Raw genomic sequence first — 23,762 nt, forward strand, 5'->3', positions numbered from 1 at the left:
TAATCCCTCGCGGAAAACCACTATTTACTTAGAATTTCATCATTATAAAATCAAGGGGGTATCTCAAATATTAGCCAATATAATACCGAGGTGTATGTCTGTCTAAATTTCCTTAATATTTTCATGAACATTCAAATCAACTTCAACGACAATAAAGAAGAGATATGGTTGCCAAAGTATTTGAAGAAATATGCCCCCAGTCAACAGAGGTCACCACCCTTCCTTTTTAAAATCTTAGCACGCTTTTTTGCACCAAAGAATCAGAGGCCACGACGGATGGAACAACGTTGTTATTATGATCCAACGGCCAAAAAAATGCCACATGGCACCTGCACGCTTGGCCCACTGACCACATATATTTCTGCCCACCCTTGGGTGTTCTACACACCCAAAATCAACCTCGCTAATTGGTTATTTTTGGCCATTGAAACTCGAGTATTTTTAACTATGGGCCATTGGGTCTTAAGTCATCAATCAATCCATTACAGAATATCACCAATCACAAAACATCATATATCATTTAAAATGTACTGTAATAGTTACCAAACACACCGCACAAACAAAACATCATCTTATTACTCGCACTCCCGACTCTCTAGATAACTTATTATAAAGATGGAAGAACAAGAGACTACAAGAGTACTCCAATATACTTTCTCCCGACACACCTAGAGCACAAGATGTAGAAACCCGATCGACCATCTTCTCACACTTCTAAGGTGCGGTAGAAAGATTGAGGATGCGAAGCTCCAGCTGCACACCAATGGCCACAGTAAGAATAAGAAGACACCACAAATAGAAAGAAAGGAAAGGAAAAAAAAAATTGTTTGGAGCAGATGTGTCATTTCTGCTATGGCCACAGTAAGGATAAGAAGACACCACAAATAGAAAGAAAGGAAAGGAAAAAAAAAAATTGTTTGAAGCAGATGTGTCATTTCTGCTAGAGCACAACAAGACGACGAAGTCGAAGCAATCAAGAGATTGGTAACCACTTGGAGAGTTAAGTTGGAAAAAGAGAGCTGCTATTGGCACCCTAACTATTACTTATTGCACCTCAATTAAAACTAAAGATAAATGAATGATAGGGAATAACTAAAAGTTGGGTGCCAATAGAAGCTCTCTCGTTCTTTTACTACAGTTTTTTTTTTTTTTTTTTTGGGTTTAGGATTTTAAATGTACCTAATAAAATGTTAAACAACTACTGAAATTGTTTGAGCACGGCTTATAGTGTGTTGTAATGTTAAGATTATAATTTGAGCCGATCCTTGATTTGTAATGTGAACATGGGGTGTGATAAATAATTTAAGAAATTGGGATCTAATAAGTAAAAGTTCGGTTGCCAATATAGCAGCTGTCAAAAAACCCATTTATGTGCCTTGCTATTTCTGTACAAAAGAATGTCATATAGACCATATGGTTACAGTCACTGTCATTCAATTGGACCATTTTAAAGAATGGATCTCAAATGTTGATCCATGTATGTGCACCATGAGCACTCCCATGTAGTCGCTACAACAACACTATTCGGTGAAATTTTACTCAACAGGTAACCTACGCTTCCACTTGAAGGACTAAAAAAAACTCTTACAAATATAACAGGAGTTACTTTATCTATAAGCAGAAACAAGTGAAATGAACAGATATGCTCCAAGTTGCACGCAAACCGCATCATAAACGTCTAGAGAGAATTAAGTTCACACTAATAAAATGTTACCTGAGCGATGTGAAGGAATTTGTCTCGTATAATATGGAATTCATCCTTGATCTGGTTCAAACAGTGAATGCACCTGAGGAATAACGTCTCCATTTTTAGATAGGATGTTATCTAAAAAAAAAAATTAAAAAGAAGTAAATACAAAGAGTTTCAAAGAAGAAAAAGGAGATTAAAAAAAAAAAAAGCAATAAGGAGAAGATCATAAACACATTTAACATTTTGGAAAAATTCTTGTGTCTACAAAAAATGGTGGTAGTACATTAAAATTAGTATATAAAGCAAAGGTGGTAGTTTGGCTGGTTGAAGGCACCACAAAGCATACACATTTATGATAAAAAAGCATGAAATATTTGTTCAAATAATTCAAATTATTACAGACTATCCATGATCTTAGTTTTGAGAACCTCAAGGGGTTGGCCTAGCCCCACGAAGCAATTAATTCCTTGGGGCCACCCTCCAGGGTCCGGTTGACTGTTGACTCAACCAGTTGCACGTCGGACTTTCTGAGGGTTAGTTGTGTGTGACCGCGGGATTGGTCTCACCCGAAGGGTAGGGATACACACGATAAGCAAAAAACAAAAACAAAAAAATGATCTTAGATTTGAGGAGTGTATGGGTGCAACATAAAAGTTTTAGAATTCACATCCTTCCAAAGCATCTAAGGTGTGACTTCAACATTGGCATGGCTCTTATATACGTAAAGGGTTTAATATATCGTTTCAAAGATATGTTTGGTTAGAAAACTGAAAAAGTCTCAATCAAAACATTCCAAATGGGGCATGAATTTATATTTACTTTGTTGTGATATGTCTAGGATTCTTATAGAGGGAAATTGATTGCTGAAAATATGATATTCAAGACAACAAGAAATAACAAGTAAATGCCAAGCACATGCAATTAGCTCTCAACCCAACAAACAAATTGACTTCAGAATAATGATTCAAGAACACATGTCATATAATTTCAATGGAGCAACAAAAGTTCAGCCACTAAAAAATGCATGTCATATAATTTCATTTCAAAAGAAAATAAAGGTCAAAAATAAAGAACATGCATCAAAAGATAAACAAATTAGACGTTCAAATAGTTGGGATAAGGTTCTAATGATTGGAAAACTGAAGAAAATGACAATGATCCCTTAGAAAAGTATCTTGAACAAAGGAAAGACGGAGATTCATGAGAAACAATGCATCTAAGACAGGGAGATTCGTGAGAAACGATACATTTAAGTAAGAGAAGCGCTCATGAAATATCATATAAGAAAATTTTAATAATGGCAGCTTGTGAAATGAAACTAAAAGATCAGACGGGGAGCGTAAATGAGAAGACATATGAGGAAATAATATTAAAGGTAAAAGTATGTTTGAAGCTTTCTTCTTACTGATCATAGTTATGGTTCTCAAAAGCCTGATTGAAATCAACACATGCAGCTTTCACCTTTCGAGCACCAATACTGCAATGTACATACCAACGTAAGTAAGCCTCAATACTGATTACTTAATAATAATTGAGCAGAATGATAAATCTAGAAGGTCGGTCTTGGAATAGGCATGCATGGAAAGCATTTTTGGAGTGCTTCGATAAGTGGGGATGTTATTTGCTTTTTACAATACATAAGAGAAAAGAAATCTAACAGTGTAGAAATTAAGTATTCATAACTATCTTTTAAGAAGTATTTGACAGTTAGAAAAAAGCTCCTCTATCCCAATCCTTTGGATACATGATTTTTCTAATGAAAGAATTTTGTTTTCTTTTTCGTATTCTGTATGATGTTAACGGCTACCAATTCCAGGAAATGTAGAGGTCTAAAAGGAGATATTCACCTATGGAACTCTTCACCCGTGCATTCATATGAATCCATTAATGAATTCTAAGTTAATTAAATGACCAAAAAAATCATCCTAAAAAGAAGCATCCAATCTTAGCTCTAGGTGAAAACTGAAAATTTTGACAAGAAAATTCAATGGGAGAAGCCCACAAATTTTAGAAACCAAATTTCGATGGCCCATGGCTATTGAAATTTTGTACCCCAATTTGACCACTTAGAGCCATCAAATTTCTCCTATCCTCCACTAATTTGACGGTTTCGAACCGTCTAAAAACAAAATTGGCAATGAACATTTCGATGGCATTGGGCCGTCAAATATAGGCTTTTTTCACGTTGTGGCAAAACCAACATTAATGTTGCAAGGTTTACCATTTCTCCGAAATTAATAATTATTAAAATTTTCATAAGGACTAGCTATAACGTTAGTAATAATATCCTATTTTAATGGTTATGGATTTTGAAGGAAATGTGGTTTATCAGTAATTTCCCAAGAACTGATGATCATAGCCACTGTAGAGATACTAGTCCAAGATAATGCCATATGTGCCCACAACAGCAGGAGGCCCCCACCACTGGAATCTCCCTTATCATAAATTAATCCAATTAGATGATTCCTATTATCCAACACAAAACTCTTTTTTTGGATTATTTGTGAAATATCTTTTGCATATCGAAGAGAGTGGGGAGAAACGAAAATCTACTAATAACAGCAAAAATCAAGATCTGAACGAGGCTTGTAGGCAAGGCTCGTCAAATGGTTGTTCTTGATCCCTAAGCACATGTCCAACACGTAAGTCACCATATACATTGAACATGCAAACTTTGTAACCTAAGTATTCATCATGCATGCTCTCCATTTTTATTAGACCAAACAGATCCTATTCAAATATCTAACAGATATCAAATGGAATTTACATATTACCACATGCTACTTCCTTTCAATTGACGAGCATAATCATTCGCATTGGAGTAATTTATGTTCGGCCCCTCTCTGCAAAAAAAAAAAAAAAGGATACAAAAAAATTCAAAAACAGCCCAAAGGAAGTCCAGAAACTAGCTAACAAAAGCATTAATAAACATAAACACTGGTCAGCAAGAGGAAATTCCACAGTACACTAATCGTTGCATCTCTGTTAAAATCATTTCCGTGCTGTTGCAATACGTAGAGAGCAAATCTGGGATGAACCCAGCTTTTTCTTCTTGCAAGCGTTGAAGTTCTTCGAATTGTGTGTCCAATACTCCCTACATGGAACAAGATCAACATGCATCAATAACCACTCCATCAATCACTCATTTACAGGTTTCAAAAATGGAGAATCCCATCGAACGAAAATGGATCTAAGAAACTATACAACTTCGATTCCCAAAGAAAACTAAATGCCTTATCCAAGTCAAATCAAAAGTAGCAATTACAAAGTGAAAGCAAAATCAAAGAAAAAAAAAAAAAAGCAAACTAACCACATATTCATAAGAAAGAAAATAAAAAAGATGGTCAAAAGAAACTATAAATATTCTAACAAAATCAAAGAAACAAACATAAACCAAAATTAATCTAAAACTCACCTTAAAGCAATCAAATCAAAACTAAGAACAAGGATGAATTCAAAAATCGAATAAACAAACTCCAAAACAAAGATCATAAACAAAATAAATCCAAAAATCAGTTTAAAGTAATCAAATCAAAACAAGTACAGATGATCAAAAGTAGAAGCACAAATACATTAAAAATCAAAGAAGCAAACTTCAAAACAAAGATCATAAACCAAACTAACCAAAAAACCACTTTAAAATGATCAAATCAAAACAAATACAGATGATCAAAACTAGAAACATAAATACATTAAAAAAAAATACAAGAAAACTCTAACAAATCAATTTCCATGCCAAATTGAGGAGAATCGGTTACCTCTCCGTATGAGGACAAAATGAAATTCTTAAGCTGTTGTTTGAGATCAGGTAGAGACATTTTCGATCAGAAATCGAGAGAGACTCAGAAAAAACCCTAATTGATGCGCACTGAGAGTGGGGGGGAGAGGGGGTTTTAAAGGAGAGTGAAGAGAGAAGAGTGAATGAATAGCACTGAAAGAGTAACACTTGTCATTATATGTCAGCTATTTATAAATTTTGTTTTCTGAGAAACGAGGGAGATTTAAAAGTCTAATTTTAAAACTTTAAAGGTTCTAAGAAAAACATGTGAACGCCTACCTGGCAAAGCCGTTAAGTAGGTTTAATTCTCTTAAAAAAAATTAATAAATGGGTACATGAGCAATTAATTCATTGTGCAAGGATGTATTTATAAAAAAGAAAAACAAATTCTTTAAATGCACTTATTAATTTTAGCGGTGTCCAACTGGTCATGCTTACTGGCAAAAGAAAAAAAAATTTGATTCCACTGAAAATTTATTTTCATAAAAATGGTTGCCCGTCTTCAATTTCAAAGAGAAAATTTTCAAAAGAGTGAATGGATCTTGTTGTATCTGGGAAAGCTTTCCTGCCATGGTAGGAAAATTTTTTCTCTTGAAAAATTAATTTCACTATGAAAGTATATATCCAAACAAAAACACACAAAATTTGTTTTGAACATATTTTTCAATAAACAAACAGACCCTCATTGTACTAGGGTGAAATAAAATTATCTCAGAAAAGGAAAATTTTGTTGAAATAGATGAAAACATTTTCTAGGAAAACAATTAACTTCAATTAATATTACTCATTGAACTTGTCCAAAGATGGATATTTATTATTTTAATTCAATGAAGACATTGATGAACCATATGGACCTTCTGAAAATATTCTCTCTCCATTAAATATCATTTATAAAAGGAAACAAAATGAGTTATTAATTTAGATTGTCACTGTTGGAATCTACTCTTGTCCAGTGGGCCCTAGCTTTTCATCAAATAAGTACATTAGAAATAGGGTGATTTAGACATGTCCCCCTACGTTTTGGTGAATATTAGAGATACCCCTTATTTAAAAAGTGATGACTTACTACCTTTTGACCTGAGTCTTTGTAATAGACTAATGGAAAAGGCCCAAATGCCCTTGTCTTCAAATCCAGTCGAAAAAAAACTTCAAACCAGTCATCTTCAATCTCTTTGGATAAACTTTTTAAACCTCATCTTCATCCTTAAGATTCTTTCTATTTCAACCTTTAAACCATAAAGCAAGAACGAATTTTTGCACAAATGCAAAATAATGAAAAGAAAATTCTAATTTTTTTTTACCGTGTATTAAGGTGGATTGAAAATGATGGATGAAGATAAGCTTGAATGGATTTAATTTAATTCAATAATGAGGTTGAAGAGCTTGAAGATGACTGATTTTGGAAAGAAAAATAAAACAAAATTTTTAGGAAAGTAGAAAACAATGAAATTTTTGGTAGAAAATTTTAGGGTCTTCTCTTAAGTGTTAATGCTAATTAGAAAATGATGAATTAAAGATAAAACTGATTAAAATTAAAACAATATCATAAAGTGGAAGAACTTGAAAATGATTGGCTTTGAGAAAAAATTTGTGAGTTTTGAGCTAGATATTAAATATTAGGACGTTTGGATCTTTTTTCCATTAGTCTACTAAGAATAGTGAGGTCAACGGTGGTAATAACTTTATTTATTTACTTCTCAAATTGATTTAAAAGATAAAAAAGAAACAGCAAACATTGAATAATTATTCAAATCTTGTCTAGAACAAGTTGGAATCTTGTTACCAAAACGAAGGATGAAGAAGAAGAATTTATGGGGGGAACAAGAGATTGAAGATGTGGGTATTTTATCATAAAATTCTATTATCCCTCGCGGAAAACCACTATCTACTTAGAATTTCATCATTATAAGACCAAGGGGGTATCTCAAATATTAGCCAATATAATACCAAGATGTATGTATGTCTAAATTTCCTTAATATTTTCATGAACATTCAAATCAACTTCAACGACAATAAAGAAGAGACATGGTTGCCAAAGTATTTGAAGAAATATGCCCTCACTCAACAGAGGAGATCACCACCCTTCCTTTCCAAAATCTTAGTACGCTTTTTGCACCAAAGAATCAGAGTCCACGACGGATGGAACAACATTGTTATTATGACCCAACGGCCTAAAAAATGTCATGTGGCACCCGCACGCTTAGCCCACTGACCACATATATTTCTGCCCATCCTTGGGTGAACCTACAAACCCAAAAGCAGCCTAATTTGTTATTTTTGGCCATTGAAACTCGAGTATTTTTAACTATGGGCCATTGGGTCTAAAGTCATCAATCAATCCATTACAGAATATCACCAATCACAAAGCATCATATATAATTTAAAATGTACTGCGATAGTTACCAAACACCACACAAACAAAACTTCCTCTTTTTACTTGCACTCCCGACTCTCTAGATAACTTATCATAAAGAAGGAAGAACAAGAGACTACAAGAGTACTCTAATATACTTTCTCCCGGCACACCTAGAGTACAAGATGTAGAAACCCGACCATCTTCTCATACTTCTAAGGCGTGGTAGAAAGATTGAGGATGCGGCGCTCCAGCTGCACACCAAAGGCCACAATAAGAACAAGAAAACACCAAAAATAGAAAGAAAGAAAAGGAACATTTTTTTTTTTGAAGCAGATGTGTCATTTCTGCTAGAGCACAACAAGAAGACAAAGTTGAAGCAATCAAGAGATTGGTGACCACTTGGAGAGTTAAGTTGAAGAAAGAGAGCTGCTATTGGCACCCCAACTTTTACTTATTGCACCTCAATTAAAACTAAAGATAAATGAATGATTGGGAATAACTAAAAGTTGGGGTGCCAATAGAAGCTCTGTCGTTCTTTTACTAGAGTTTTTTTTTTTTTTTGGGTTTAGGATTTTAAATGTACCTAATAAAAATGTTAAACAACTACTGAAATTGTTTGAGCACGGGTTATAGAGTGTTGTAATGTTGAGATTATAATTTGAGCCAAACCTCAATTTGTAATGTGTGAACATGGGGTGTGATAAATAATTTAAGGAATTGAGATCTACTAAGTAAAAGTTCGGTTGCCAATATAGCAGCTGTCAAAAAACCCATTTATGTGCCTTGTTATGTCTGTACAGAAGAATGTCATATAGACCATATGGTTAAAGTCACTGTCATTCAATTGGACCATTTTAAAGCATGGATCTCAAATGTTGATCCATGTATGTGCACCATGAGCACTCCCATGTAGTTGCTACAACAACACTATTCTGTGAAATTTTAATCAACATGTAACCTACACTTCCACTTAAAGGATTAAAAAAAACTCTTACAAAAATAACAGGAGTTATGTTATCTATAAGCAGAAACAAGTGCAATGAACAGAAATGCTCCAAGTTGCACGCAAACCGCATCATAAACTTCTAGAGAGAATTAAGTTCACACTAATTAAGTGTTACCTGAGCAATGTGAAGGAATTTGCCTTGTATAATATGGAATTCATCCTTGATCTGGTTGAAACAGTGAATGCACCTGAGGAATAACGTCTCCATTTTTAGATAGGAATATTATCTAAAAATAAATAAAATAGATGTAAATACAAAGAGTTTCAAAGAAGAAAAGGAGATTAAAAAAAAGAAAAAAAAAAAAGCAATAAGGAGAAGATCATAAACACATTTAACATTTTGGACAAATTCTTGTGTTTACAAAAAATGGTGGTAGTACACTAAAATTAGTATATAAAGCAAAGGTGGTAGTTTGGCTGATTGAAGGTACCACAAAGCATACACATTTATCATAAAAAAGCATGAAATATTTGTTCAAATAATTCAAACTAGTTGACTAGCCATGATCTTAGTTTTGAGAACCACAAGGGGTTGGTCTAGCCCCACGAAGCAATTAATTCCTTGGGGCCACCCTCCAGGGTCAGGTTGACTCTCAACTCAAATACTACACTTTGGACTTTCAGAGGGTTAGGTGCGTGTGACCATGGGATTAGTCTCACCTGAAGGGTAGGGATACACATGATAAGCAAAAACGAAAACAAAAAAATGATCTTAGATTTGAGGAGTGTATGGGTGCAACATGGAAGTTTTAGAATTCACATCCTTCCTAAGAATCTAAGGTATGACTTCAACATTGGCATGGCTCTTATATACGTAAAGGGTTTAGTATATTGTTTCAAAGCAATGTTTGGTTAGAAAACCAAAAAAGTCTCAATCGAAACATTCCAAATGGGGCATGAATTTATATTTACTTTGTTGTGATATGTCTAGGATTCTTATAGAGGGAAATTGATTGCTGAAAATTTGACATTCAAGACAACAAGAAATAACAAGTAAATGCCAAGCACATGCAATTAGCTCTCAACCCAACAAACAAATTGACTACAGAATAATGATTCAAGAACACATGTCATATAATTTCAATGGGGCAACAAAACTTCAGCCACTAAAAAATGCATGTCATATAATTTCATTTCAAAAGAAAATAAAGGTAAAAAATAAAGAACATGCATCAAAAGATAAACAAATGAGAAGTTCAAATAGTTGGGATAAGGTTCTAATGATTGGAAAACTGAAGAAAATGACAATGATCCCTTAGAAAAGTATCATGAACAAAGGAAAGACAGGGAGATTCATAAGAAACAATGCATCTAAGACTGGGATATTCGTGAGAAATGATACATATAAGTAAGAGAAGCACTCATGAAATATCATGTAAGAAAATTTTAATAATGGCAGTTTGTGAAATGAAACTAAAAGATCAGACGGGGAGTGTAAATGAGAAGACATATGAGGAAACAATATTAAAGGTAAATGTATGTTTGAAGCTTTCTTCTTACTGATCATAGTTATGGTTCTCAAAGGCCTGATTGAATTCAACGCAGGCAGCTTTCACCTTTCGAGCACCAATACTGCAATGAACATACCAACGTAAGTAAGCCTCAATACTGATTACTTAATAATAATTGAGCAGAATGATAAATCTAGAAGGCCGGTCTTGGAAAAAGCATGCATGGAAAGCATTTTTGGAGTGCTTCGATAAGTGGGGATGTTATTTGCTTTTTACAATACATAAGAGAAAAGAAATCTAACAGTGTAGAAATTAAGTATTCACAACTCTCTTTTAAGAAGTACTTGAAAGTTAGAAAAAAACTCCTCTATCCTAATCCCTTGGATACATGATTTTTGTAATGAAAGAATTTTGTTTTCTTTTTCGTCGTACTATGTATGATGTCAATGGCTACCAATTCCAGGAAATGTAAAGGTCTAAAAGGAGATATTCACCTATGGAACTCTTCTCCCGTGCATTCATATGAATCCATTAATGAATTCTAAGTTAATTAAATGACCACAAAAATCATCCTAAAAAGAAGCATCCAGTCTTAGCTCTAGGTGAAAACTGAAAATTTTGACAAGAAAATTCGATGGGCTTGCCCACAAATTTTAGAAACCAAATTTCGATGTTCCCTGGCCATAGAAATTTTTTGTCCCCCAATTCGACCGCTTAGAGCCATCAAAATTCTCCCATCCTCCACTAATTTGATGGTTTTGGTCTGTCTAAAAACAAAATTGGCAATGAATATTTCAACGGCATTGGGCTGTCAAATATAGGCTTTTTTTCACGTTGTGGCAAAACCAACATTAATGTTGCAAGGTTTACTATTTCTCTGAAATTAATAATTATTAAAATTTTCATAAGGTCTAGCTATAACATTAGTAATAATATCCTATTTTAATGGTTATGGATTTTAGCCACTGTAGAGATACTAATCCAAGATAATGCCATATGTGCCCACAACCACAGGAGCCACCACCACTGGAATCTCCCTTATCATAAATTAATCCAATTAGTGATTCCTATTATCCAACACAAAACTTTTTTTTTGGATTATTTGTGAAATATCTTTTGCATATCGAAGAGAGTGGGGAGAAATGAAAATCTACTAATAACAGCAAAAATCTAGATCTGAACTAGGCTTGTAGGCGAGGCTCGTCAAATGGTTGTTCTTGATCCCTAAGTACATGTTCAACACGTAAGTCACTATATACATTGAACATGCAAACTTTGTAACCTAAGTATTCATCATGCATTCTCTCCATTTTTATTAGACTAAACAGATCCTATTCAAGTATCTAACACATATCAAATGGATTTTACATATTACCACATGCTACTTCCTTTCAATTGACGAGCATAATCATTCGCATTTGAGTAATTTATGTTTGGCCCCTCTCTGCAAAAAAAAAAAAAAGGATACAAAAATATTCGAAAACAGCCCAAAGGAAGTCCAGAAACTAGCTAACAAAAGCATTAATAAACATAAACACTGGTCAACAAGAGGAAATTCCACAGTACAGAAATCGTTGCATCTCTGTTAAAATCATTTCTGTGCTGTTGCAATACGTAGCGAGCAAATCTGGGATGAACCCAGCTTTTTCTTCTTGCAAGGGCGGAAGTTCTTCGAATTGTGTGTCCAAAACCCCCTACATGGAACAAGATCAACATGCATCAATAACCACTCCATCAATCACTCATTTACAGGTTTCAAAAATGGAGAATCCAATTGAACAAAAATGGATCTAAGAAACTATACAACTTCGATTCCCAAAGAAAACTAAATGCCTTATCCAAGTCAAATCAAAAGTAGCAATTACAAAGTGAAAGCAAAATCAAAGAAAAAAAAAACCAAATTAACCACATACTCATAAGAAAGAAAATAAAAAAGATGGTCAAAAGAAACTATAAATATTCTAACAAAATCAAAGAAAACAAGCATAAACCAAATTAATCTAAAACTCACCTTAAAGCAATCAAATCAAAACTAAGAACAAGGATGAATTCAAAAATCGAAAAAACAAACTCCAAAACAAAGATCATAAACAAAATAAATCCAAAAATCAGTTTAAAGTAATCAAATCAAAACAAGTACAGATGATCAAAAGTAGAAACACAAATACATTAAAAAATCAAAGAAGCAAACTTCAAAACAAAGATCATAAACCAAACTAACCAAAAAACCACTTTAAAATGATCAAATCAAAACAAATACAGATGATCAAAACTAGAAACATAAATACATTAAAAAAAATACAAGAAAACTCTAACAAATCAATTTCCATGCCAAATTGAGGAGAATCGGTTACCTCTCCGTATGAGGACAAAATGAAATTCTTAAGCTGTTGTTTGAGATCAGGTAGAGACATTTTCGATCAGAAATCGAGAGAGACTCAGAAAAAACCCTAATTGATGCGAACTGAGAGTGGGGGAAGAGGGGGTTTTAAAGGAGAGTGAAGATGGAATAGTGAATGAATAGCACTGAAAGAGTAACACTTGTCATTATATGTCTGCTATTTATAAATTTTGTTTTCTGAGAAACGAGGGAGATTTAAAAGTCTAATTTTAAAACTTTAAAGGTTCTAAGAAAAATATGTGAACGTCCACCTGGCAAAGCCGTTAAGTAGCTTTAGTTCTCTTAAAAAATTAAGAAATGGGTACATGAGTAATTAATTCATTGCACAAGGATGTATTTATAAAAAATAAAAATAAATTTTTTAAATGCACTTATTAATTCTAGTTTTTATCCAACTGGTCATGCTTACTGGCAAAATAAAAATAAAAAAATTGATTCCATTGAAAATTTATTTTCAGAAAAATGGTTGGTGTCTTCAATTGCAAGAGAAAATTTTCAAAAAGTGTGAAAGGATTTTGTTAGTATCTGAGAAAGATTTCCTGCCTCAGGAAGAAAATCTTTTCTCTTGAAAAATTAATTTTACTATGAAAATATATATCCAAACAAAAGCACACAAAAAATTCTTTTTGAATGTATTTTTCAATAAACAAACAGACTCTCATTGTACTAGGGTGAAATAAATCTATCTCAGAAAAGGAAAATTTTGTTGAAATAGAGGAAAACATTTTCTAGGAAAACAATTAACTTCTATTAATATTACTTATCGAACTTGTTCAAAAATGGATATTTGTTATTGTAATTCAATGAAGACAATGATGAGCCATATGGACCTTCTGAAAATATTCTCTCTCCGTTAAATTGTCATTTATAAAAGGAAACAAAATGAGTTATTAATTTAGATTGTCACCGTTTGAAGCTACTCTTTTCCAGTGGGCCTAGTTTTTCTTCAAAAAAGTACATTAAAAATAGGGTGATTTAGACATGTCCCCCTACATTTTGATGAATATTATTTAATAGACTAATGGAAAATGCCCAAATGCCCTTGTCTTCAACTCTAGTGAAAAAAACTTCAAACCAGTCATCTTCAATATCTATGGATAAACTTTTTAAACCTCATCTTCATCCTTAAGATTCTATCTATGTCAACCTTTAAACCGTAAAGCAAGATCGAATTTTTGCACAAATGCAAAATAATGAAAAGAAAATTCTAATTTTTTTTACCGTGGATTAAGACGGATTGAAAATGATGGATGAAGATAAGCTTGAATGGATTTAAGTTAATTCAACAACGAGGTTGAAGAATTTGAAGACGACCGATTTTGAAAAAAAAAAATAAAACAAAATTTTTAGGAAAGTAGAAAACAATGAAATTTTTGGAAGAAAATTTTAGGGTTTTCTCTTAAGTGTTAATTAGGGGTGCACATGGTTCGGATTTTGACAAAATTGAAACCGAATCAAACATGATCGATCCTACAAATTTGAAACCAAATCAATCCAAACCAACTTTAGTTCGGATTGGATCTTGATTCTCATACTTATTATTTTCAATAAGAAAATTAAAATAGTTAAAACTTAAAACTAAGTAAAATAAATATTAAACAAAGCATCACGCATAAACAAAATATCAACATACTTATTATTTCAATATAAACAAAGTATCACACATAACATAAAAATAACAAATCCTTAGTCTGATGTTATATCGGTCTACCTATACACCAAAAATTCCATGGATATTTCTAGTGGGGGAGTGATCAATAGAGAAATTTTTATAATTTAGAAATCCATAATTAATGAAATGTGAAAGAAAATAAATATTAGAATCATATTCAAATATGATGTAAGTGTGTAACACAAAACACTTATAAAATGAAATAGGAAAGAAGTTAAAATTCGTTAGGAGAAAATCTTTTCTTTTTTGAAATCTATTGTTAAAGCATATAAAAAATTAGTTATAATATATATATATATATATATTAATAGAGACTTCAGATTAGTTCGGTTCTCGGATTGGTTCGGTTCTATTATACTAATTCGGGATCATCGGACTAACTCAATCTGATTTCTAAAAAGGCTTCGGATTGATTCGGTTCTCGGATTTAATGCTAATTAGAAAATTGATGAATTAAAGATAAAACTGATTAAAATTAAAACTATATCATAAAGTTGGAAGACCTTGAAAATGATTGGCTTTGAGAAAAAAATTTGAGAGTTTTGAGCTAGATATTGAAGACTAGGACATTTGGATCATTTTTTCATTAGTCTACTAAGAAGGGTGAGGTCAACGGTGGTATATTTGGGAAATAAGTTAAAATCACAGAGAAGGCTTATGACATAAAACAATGTCTGAATTTTGACTGGTACAACTATTGGTTCGAACCTAAACTAGAACAGTCGTTACTTTCTCCCCTTTTGTGTCGCGGTAAACAACTTAATTTACCTTCGTTCTGCCAGGTCTAGATTTTGAATGGGATGATGAATCAGGTTCATCAAAGAGAATCTCAGAAATGAATATAATCATCAATTGAACACCATTGTTTATAGAAGCAAATTGCCAAGTTAGGATTATATAAGATTTGGCCTATAAATTGAGTGGAGACATGCTAACTTAGGGGATGTGATTTCCGTTTGCTTTAATTGAAATCTAACCAAGAAGACTCTTTGGCATGTAACACACATCATTGATGCTCGACAATTACGTCAAAAGCAAAGGCAACTCTTTGAGTCCCTATTACGCTGAGGTGTGAAAGTATGGGGAGCGAACAAGATTAGATACCCTGGTAATTCATGTTGTAAACGATGAGATGTTCAAGGTTGAACATAAAAATTGAATCCCACAAATTAACCCAAATGTAATTACATCAACCAATGATTTGATTGGTTATTTAATCCAATCACTCATAAGTTTTGTCTCATTTGTAAGAGTGGCGGCGAATTTATGGATCACACTCTTCTTCATTGCTCTTTTTCTCGAGGAATTTGGTTGTCTTTTTTATATTTATTTCATATGTATTGGGTTTTTCCTAAGAACTTCCTTATGATGCTAGAAGGGTGGACTTACAACATCTTCTCTCATTGAAAAAGACAACTTTGGACTATGCTTCTTTCAACCATAGCTTGGGGTCTTTGAAAAAAGAAAAACAACAAGAAATTCCAAAGCAAAGAGAACAATTTGCCTTCGATGTACTTGAAGATTTTAGGACTGCTATTTTTTTAAGTGAAACTAAGCAAGGACTTCTCCAAATTCTTTTTCGAGGACTTTGTATTTAGATGGGATAACTTATGTAACTAGTAGGTTCTTGTTTCCTAAAGACGGAGAGCTATAATGCCAAGTTCAAAAATATCTTATAGCTTAGAGAGCTATCAATATCATTTATTTATTTTTGTTTTGCCTACTCTATCTCGACTAAACTTGAAAAAAAAAACTTTTACAAGGTTCTAGACCACATGTCCTGATTTTTTATGAGAATGATATCCATGGAGGGTATCATCCTCACAAAAAATCAGCCCATTATGAAATTACTAGCCCCAATTTACAAGTTGAAGAATCGTGGACAGTTCATTCTTTACCGTTAGTTGTAACCACTTTTCATAAGGTCAGAATTTTTAGAATTGACTGATTTTTTGTGACGATGATCTCACTATAGAGATCATCTTCGCAAAAAATCAGCCCATTCAGAACCTTTTTTGCAATTTAGGACAAAATGTTATCTAGAATGTTAGCATATTTAATGAACAAAAGTGCACTATGCATCATTCCAACTATTTGAGATTGGCAATATGAATGCAACTTCATCCCCAACAAGATAGATTGAACAATCCAGATTACTATATATAAGCTACGTGGAACACCAATTACAGATATTTCAGTATCTTACAGACTAATACACTACTTGAAATTTTAAGGGAAGCATCACTGTAATGTAAACCACATTTATTGTTTATATGTAGCACACATAATATCACAAGACAGAAAAACTATATGAAACTTTTAAAACTACTGAAATCTGTTGAAAACAAATATTAGCAAGATCACCAGAAGACAACCATTAGGTTACCAAAGCAATTGGAGTAATATATCATGGAACAGCGACAGCTTCAGTAGGCTATGCTTTGGTCTCCACAGGTTTTGGTTCAGTTTCTGAAGCTGCTGATGCTTCTGCTTCCCAGAAGGAAGTCTTCTTTCCTGTCTTAGAAACAGTCTGCAGAACCACCCCTGGTTCCACATTGCCCTTCACCGTCACTTTCTGCTGCTCCAAATCTATGTCAAAGGTCTCCACACCTGTAAGACACTACATAAATACTGTATACCAGCAATCCGGATACCATAGCCACAAGGTTTGAATTCATATCCACAACTTGCAATAGGTTAAAGAAAATACCCACACATATGAAAGATTTGGGAACCAGAGAATATTTGATATTAATGTTTAACAAAACCTAACTATTTAAGTCTAGGTCTAAGGAGCAAGCGAGTGTTAACTGTCGTGGCTTCTGCAAAGTCCGAAAAACTGAAATCAGGATTTTAAAATGCGCAGGTCAACCTCGGGTTACCTAATTCATTCCAGCTGTAGCGAACTATGAGCCGGTTCGAATCGAATCAGTTTGCACTCCATTCGTGAAATGTAGCAAACTCTGTTTAGCTTACTTATCTGAGTTATGTTTACATAACCATCTATATGTTTTGATAATATTTGAGACTGTTTGCGCCCCTTTTACCTTGGTCTTTATTAATAGACCAATGAAAAATCAACAAATGCCCTCTCTTCGTCCTGTAATTAAAAAATCTTGATTTTTTCTTCCCAAAAATGTCCACCTTCAACCTCTTTTTAACCTTACTCTTCACTTCAATATTCAAATATCATCATTTCTAGACACTCCTGAGAACCAGGTTTGTTCTAGAGTGGCGAACTGCGAACCCAAATTCGAACCACACAAACCCATGAACCAGGTATCATAGCATCACAAGTTCAGGCTTAGGAGAGATGAGTCCAGATAAAAGTTACTAAGACTATTGCACAAAGTTGAAGCCAACGAATCTTCTCAAGAATCAAGTAAGTCTACTAAACAAAATTTTGGCCACGAAGAGTGAACAGAGGATAATATTATATATCTATTTGATTTGGCCTAAACTAGGTGCACAGCTAGAAAATGAAAATGGGTTGATATAAAATCAGGAAGGAAACTAAGAATTGTTTGGTCCTGCCTAATTTAACTTTTTCAATAGTTTATCATGAGCATAACAATTAGGGCTGTCAATAGTTGGCTGATTGGGTACTTATCTGATACAGATCAAATCCGGCTCGGAACCAGTCCGATAAGCTTGGATATCCAATCTTATCTTCTTTTTCTGATAAGTGGATCTCCAAGCTTATCAAAACAGGTTTTTATCAGATCTCTTCTCAGTATTAGGCTCCAAATCCAATCCAACAACAATCAGATCAAACCCAATATGATATACAAGATCTAAAAAAAATTCATATATTTAAAAAAAAAAATGTAATATAATTAATATACTTCTTCAGTTTATTGGATCAGCCCCTATCAGATTGGGACATGGTCCAAAACCGATCTGATAGGTTATTGGATCAGAACTTTATTGGAACCCAAATCCTCAATCCAGATCCAAAGTTATTGCATCGGAATGGATTGGATTTCAGGTCTAATCCAATCCATCGATAGCCCTAGTAACCAAAAAGAATAAAACCAATGGCATCAAGGCATTTCCATCAAGTAAATTCAATTTCATAACAAGGAATCAATCAAAGTCATCCTACAAAGGAAAGTTAGATCAATGTGAAACTTAAGACACACTAGAGGTAAGATGTTCAAAACCTTCCATTTTTCCAAGAACCCTCTTCACAGCCCCAACGCAACCTTGGCAGGACATACCGACCTTGAGCACCACTGTCTGCAAATCAGAAATTGGAATGAATTTTATACTAAAAATAAAGGAGTAAGAACTAAATCTGTTTCCTACCTATTGCGTTGAGATTTCCTTCAGAGTTAGAACTCCTCTATTATCCCAAGAATCCATAGATCATAATACAAATTCAAAATAAAATAATATATATGAACTTTTGCCGTCACAACCATAGTCACCAAGTCGGGGTTAAGGAATAAGTTGGCAAGGGAAAAAGTCGAAAAAAAACAAAAAAATCGGGAAAAAATCGAAATAGTATTATAGACAATATATATTTTTTCTACCAAGTGATATTATTATTTATATCATCAAATCTTATTTTAAACTGAAGAATAAATGGTCTTTGAAAAAAACCCTTTTAAAATAGCTTGCTTAGCAAATAAAAAACAAAAAATCACATTTTTTTGTGTTTAAATCATGACTTTTTCAAAAAATCGGGATTAAATCGAGTTTTTGTTTTTTTTCTTTCAAAAAGTCAGGATTAAATCATGAATTTTTTTTTCTTCAAAAAGTCGTGATTTAATCGCCAGTCTTTAAAATCGCTCGATTTAAACACAATTTTTTTAAAAAGTCAGCGACTTTGGCGACTATGGTCACAACACCAACATTTGAGTCAGGTGAGAAACAATATAAAGGTACAACTAGATTCTAGTATCATGTCCTAATTATCATCTATGAATGAAAACCACTATGTATTGCATGACATGAGATATGAAATGGTGGCAGAAAGGACAGAAGCCGAATATTCCATTACATAATACTCATAGTCAACTATGTTATCCCAAATATCAAGGCCAGCAACATGAATCCAATTATTTTAATAGGTTCCCCAAAAACCCATTGTCTTCAACTTCTATGATAACTTTTTTTAACTTATTGAGCCTTGTCAAACTTTTCTCCGTCATCAACCTTCATGGCAAAAATCCTTGACTTTTCTTTTAAAAAATCCATTGTTTGCAATTCCCACAAAACCCTAACTTGTTATTGAGGTTTAATGGTCGAAGGAGATAGAATCTTTAGCTTGAAGCAGAAGTAATTCTTTTTTATCTTAGTAGTCGAAGAAAGTGGATTTTGGGGGGAAAAAATCAAGGATCTTTTCAAAGGATGAAGAGGGTGACATTTCAATCATTTTACACTAGTCTCTCCTGGAAGACCAAAGTAGAGGGGTATGTCATCCAGTTTGATACACATGGGGTATGATTTTCATCAAAAGCAGGAGAGGTTCTTCAAAATAATGGAACCTTCAGTAAATTGTGTAATATAACATTTAAAAATTAATGATTTCACTGATGTTCTGATTTTATAATAAGATGATGTCAAGTCATCATATAAGTCTGGGGTATAGTCATAATATATATAAGTGTGGTAACATCACAACCCATAAATTTCGAAGAGAAAATGGCTAAGTTCTTATTTTTTAATGTAATTTGTATCAAAAACGAGTTTTCAACCAAAACATATTTTTTCCTGAAATCAGGTCCAAAAACCATTAAGACGGGCCTTTTCTCCATGATTAGTATTTTGAGAGGCATACAAAATAGGTCCTAAATTCCATATGGGCCAGCCCAAGTATGAAATTTTATGGAATCACATATTTTCCAGCGCAAGACAGAAGCACTGATACTAACAAGAGAAAAACACTTGGTCTATCTAACTGTATCTTTGTTTTGCATGATAAGAAAAAAATTCTTCACAACATTAATATAAGAAAAACTTCCCCGATTTCCATACAGATTCTAAGCTATAGTTCACAAATCATTATATACATAAAGAAGTGTTAAAAGGAAAAAAAAAGATAGGTCACTCTTGGGTTCACAAGTGACCTTCCAGACACCAACTCAATACTTTCAACTAGGGGTGCAACTTGGTCCATTTCAAACCGAGAACCAAACCAAACCGATAGCTTTGGGGTGGTTTGGTTCGGTTTGGAAGATGTTGCGGTTCAGTTCCAGGTTACAAAAATGGAGAACCAATCAATTGGTTTGGTTTTCGGATCAAGCTTGTATAGAACCAAACCAAACAGAGAATTGAATCCCTATGAAATAAATAAAGAAATATATATATAGGGTCAGGTTCAAGGGACATATGAGAAAACATATGTAAAAACAATGTAACATTAATAAATTTTTTAAATATGGGTTAGAAATTTTGGATTAAGCTGATTTTTTGTGAGGATGATCTCCATGATGGGAAGATCATCCGAAAAAAAAATCAGTCCAATCTGAAACTTCTAACCCCATTAAAAGTGATTTAGAATATGGACCGTCGATTTTTTGCCAACTTCTGTCACTAATTTGTAAATCACTTTTGATGGATTTAGAAGTTTTTGATTGAGCTGATTTTTTGTGAGGATGATCTTCTCATCATAGCGACCATCCTTGCAAAAAATCAGCTCAATCCAAAACCTCTAACCCATATTTTGAAAAACCATTGTTTTTTCATATGTTTTTACATATGGCCCTTGAACCGCCCCCATATATATATAATGGGAGCGGTTCGGCAGCCCTAAAGTTTGCCAAGTTTGGTGCCAAACATTTTTTGTAAATCACTTTTGATGGGGTTAGAAGTTTTGGAATAGGCTGATTTTTTGTGAGGATGATCTCTATGGTGAAGAGATCATCCTCACAAAAAATCAGCTCATTTTGAAACTTCTAACCCTAGTTTACAAGTTGAAGAATCGTGGACCGTCCAATTTTTGTAAATCACTTTTGATGGGGTTAGAAGTTTTGGAATAGGCTGATTTTTGGTGAGGATGATCTCCTCATCATAGAGATCATCCTCACAAAAAATCAGCTCATTCCAAAGCTTCTAACCCATATTGTGAAAAATGTTTGGCACCAAACTTGGCAAACTTTAGGACTGCTGAACCATCCCCATATATAATAGTTATTATGAATTATTTAGGAGTTAGGACATAGATTAATTATCTTTTATGGATAAACTAATGACTTTTTATGGATAGATTAGTGATTTATTGTATGAAATTTTATATTATTATATATATATATATTTTTTTATTGAAAAATATTACTTACAATTTATAGGATATTGGCTACCCGTAGAACCAAACCGACTTTAGTTCGGTTTGGTTTGGTTTGGTTCGGTTCTAGTTCTTATTTAGTAGAACCAACCAACGTCAGTTCGGTTCCAATTTGACTTCAAACTGAACAAGTTGCAACCCTACTTTCAACTATGAGTGGACAATTACCATGAAGTCTCTTGCCCTCTTTATGACAAAGAAAATAAAATACCTTTGCACAGGTAAAGTGGAAGGACCCACTCAATATACTTTTTCACCCAAAATAATTGAATTTTTAAGGATGCATGTGGACAGACAACCCCTACCCACCCACCCCACCAAAAAAAAAAAAAGAATAAGTAGGCACTGTTTTGACTTTTGAATATGTGACAAATTTGGTTTTAGATTCATTTTGTTTCCAAGATGCCCTTTGTACACTTCAAAACGTCCCCCAAAGTCCTCAAAATGAAATTTGAGCAAACATGTCTTTTCTTTTCCTTTTAAGGGTAGATAGGTTCTGTTTTTCATCTACAAAACTTTTCCCAGTATTCATTTTTCAGAAATAAAGGCTTCAGAAAAAATGAATAATTTTCAGTTTCTAGATTCATGACCCCAGTACCCAATCAACAGAGAAAAAAGAAGATCCTAAGAATACACACACCTACCTAAACCAGTAAATTATTTTCTAAAGCTTAATAAACTAAAAGATCATCGCCAGCCATCCGTGTTCTATAACCAGAAAAAGCATTGAAAATGGACTAACCCAATACAAGCATAAAACTCAGAGTAAATAAATCCACCCAAACAACCACTAATCCAAGAATCTACCCAAAAAACAAAGAATTTTAAAATCTAAACAACCTTCAAGGATTTACACATAAATCTACGAACCACCATGCTCCGTAAATCAAACCCATCTAAATTATTTGAGATAAAATTGCTCTATTTGGATTGGATGCTCAAATCCCTATGTGTCTTGCATACAGTTTTTCAATTTGCATATACGCGAAGATCCATGAGAATTCTCATGTAACGTGATTGATTTTCAAATTCTACAACCCTAAATTTGGTGCAAGATCCATGAAAATTACATAATAAACAACACGTAGAGAAAGATAACAAGATACAGATATTAAGATTCTCCGTAAAACAGAAGAAATTAAAACTCAAATTTAGATATAATCAACTACAAATCTATAGAAATTAAGACTGAAATTCAAAACCCTAGCTAGGGCAGAAGACTAAAAGATGGACCAATAGATGAGAAATCAGGGAAAGAATACCTGAGCCATATCGATCGAAAGATAAAAGAGAATCCACGAGAGAGAACAATTGCCGCGACCAAGGCCTCCCTAGGTTTCGGTTTTTATTTGAGTGGGTGAATACGAAATAGAATAATAAATGGGTTATTATTTAAAAAATACTCCTCCGTATTTTTGTGTATATTTTAGATATCCCTTGATCTCATTCTTCTTAATATATATATCAATCACAATGACTTAAATGCCCTTATCTTCAGTCTCTTTCTTAAAATCCTCTTCATCTTTTTTTTTTTCTATAAAAAAAAAAAAAAATTCCAATTTTAATGATTTTTAAAACTCAAGAACAGATCGGATGCTTTTCTTTTTTAAAGTTGAAAATAACGGGTTCTTGAAAGAAAATGAAGTCAAATAGTTTAAAGAAAATCTGTCCAAGAGGTTTGGCTTTTATTTTTGAAGAAAAAAAAATAGGATGTTTTCAATCAAAGTTTGGAGATGTGGGTATTTAGGTGATTTTATATTAGTCTTTATGAGAAGATTGAGGTCAAGGGGTATGTCACCAGTTTGAAAGTACGAGAGGATATCTTAAATATTCACTACTTTGACTCTGAGTAGGTTGGTTGAACGTTTCACCAGAAGCGTAGAGTAGCAAAGATGCATATATCGTGCGCCAGAAGCGTGGGACTTTTGTAATAAAATTAGAATAATCTTTCTCGTGGGGAAGTCCTAAAGTATGTCTAGGTTCGTTGCACCAGACATAGGACACGAATAATACGATTATATTTATAATAATAATAAAAACGTTTAAAAATATTTTACCTATCATTTTAATATTTTATTAAAGAGTCGTGATAACCAGACTCCCCGCACCCCCGCCCC

General features: G+C 33.3%; 3 protein-coding genes across 3 annotated transcripts; all 3 read right to left on the reverse strand.

Moving 5' to 3' along the window:
- Window positions 1–320: 320 nt before the first annotated feature.
- On the reverse strand, window positions 321–5,595 carry LOC147400020 (histidine-containing phosphotransfer protein 2-like). The gene is made up of 6 exons (XM_086446634.1): window positions 5,449–5,595; window positions 4,657–4,784; window positions 4,465–4,533; window positions 3,096–3,167; window positions 1,715–1,787; window positions 321–753 (listed from the first exon to the last, which is right to left on the reverse strand). Exons 1-6 carry the CDS (start codon window positions 5,506–5,508, stop codon window positions 715–717), a joined length of 441 nt encoding a protein of 146 aa, XP_086302760.1. The 5' UTR covers window positions 5,509–5,595; the 3' UTR covers window positions 321–714.
- A 2,188-nt stretch (window positions 5,596–7,783) lies between these two features.
- Window positions 7,784–12,792, reverse strand: LOC147400021 (histidine-containing phosphotransfer protein 1-like). The gene is made up of 6 exons (XM_086446635.1): window positions 12,636–12,792; window positions 11,848–11,975; window positions 11,657–11,725; window positions 10,331–10,402; window positions 8,946–9,018; window positions 7,784–8,075 (listed from the first exon to the last, which is right to left on the reverse strand). The coding sequence occupies exons 1-6, from the start codon at window positions 12,693–12,695 to the stop codon at window positions 8,037–8,039; spliced, it is 441 nt and encodes a 146-aa protein (XP_086302761.1). The 5' UTR covers window positions 12,696–12,792; the 3' UTR covers window positions 7,784–8,036.
- A 3,701-nt stretch (window positions 12,793–16,493) lies between these two features.
- LOC147400022 (copper transport protein ATX1-like) lies at window positions 16,494–23,049 on the reverse strand. The gene is made up of 3 exons (XM_086445625.1): window positions 22,908–23,049; window positions 18,518–18,593; window positions 16,494–16,964 (listed from the first exon to the last, which is right to left on the reverse strand). The coding sequence occupies exons 1-3, from the start codon at window positions 22,914–22,916 to the stop codon at window positions 16,789–16,791; spliced, it is 261 nt and encodes an 86-aa protein (XP_086301751.1). The 5' UTR covers window positions 22,917–23,049; the 3' UTR covers window positions 16,494–16,788.
- Window positions 23,050–23,762: the final 713 nt, after the last annotated feature.

This window comes from Akebia trifoliata, chromosome 6 (genome assembly GCF_017979445.1).
Source record: "Akebia trifoliata isolate Shusen 1 chromosome 6, ASM1797944v1, whole genome shotgun sequence".
NCBI classification, from domain to species: domain Eukaryota; kingdom Viridiplantae; phylum Streptophyta; class Magnoliopsida; order Ranunculales; family Lardizabalaceae; genus Akebia; species Akebia trifoliata.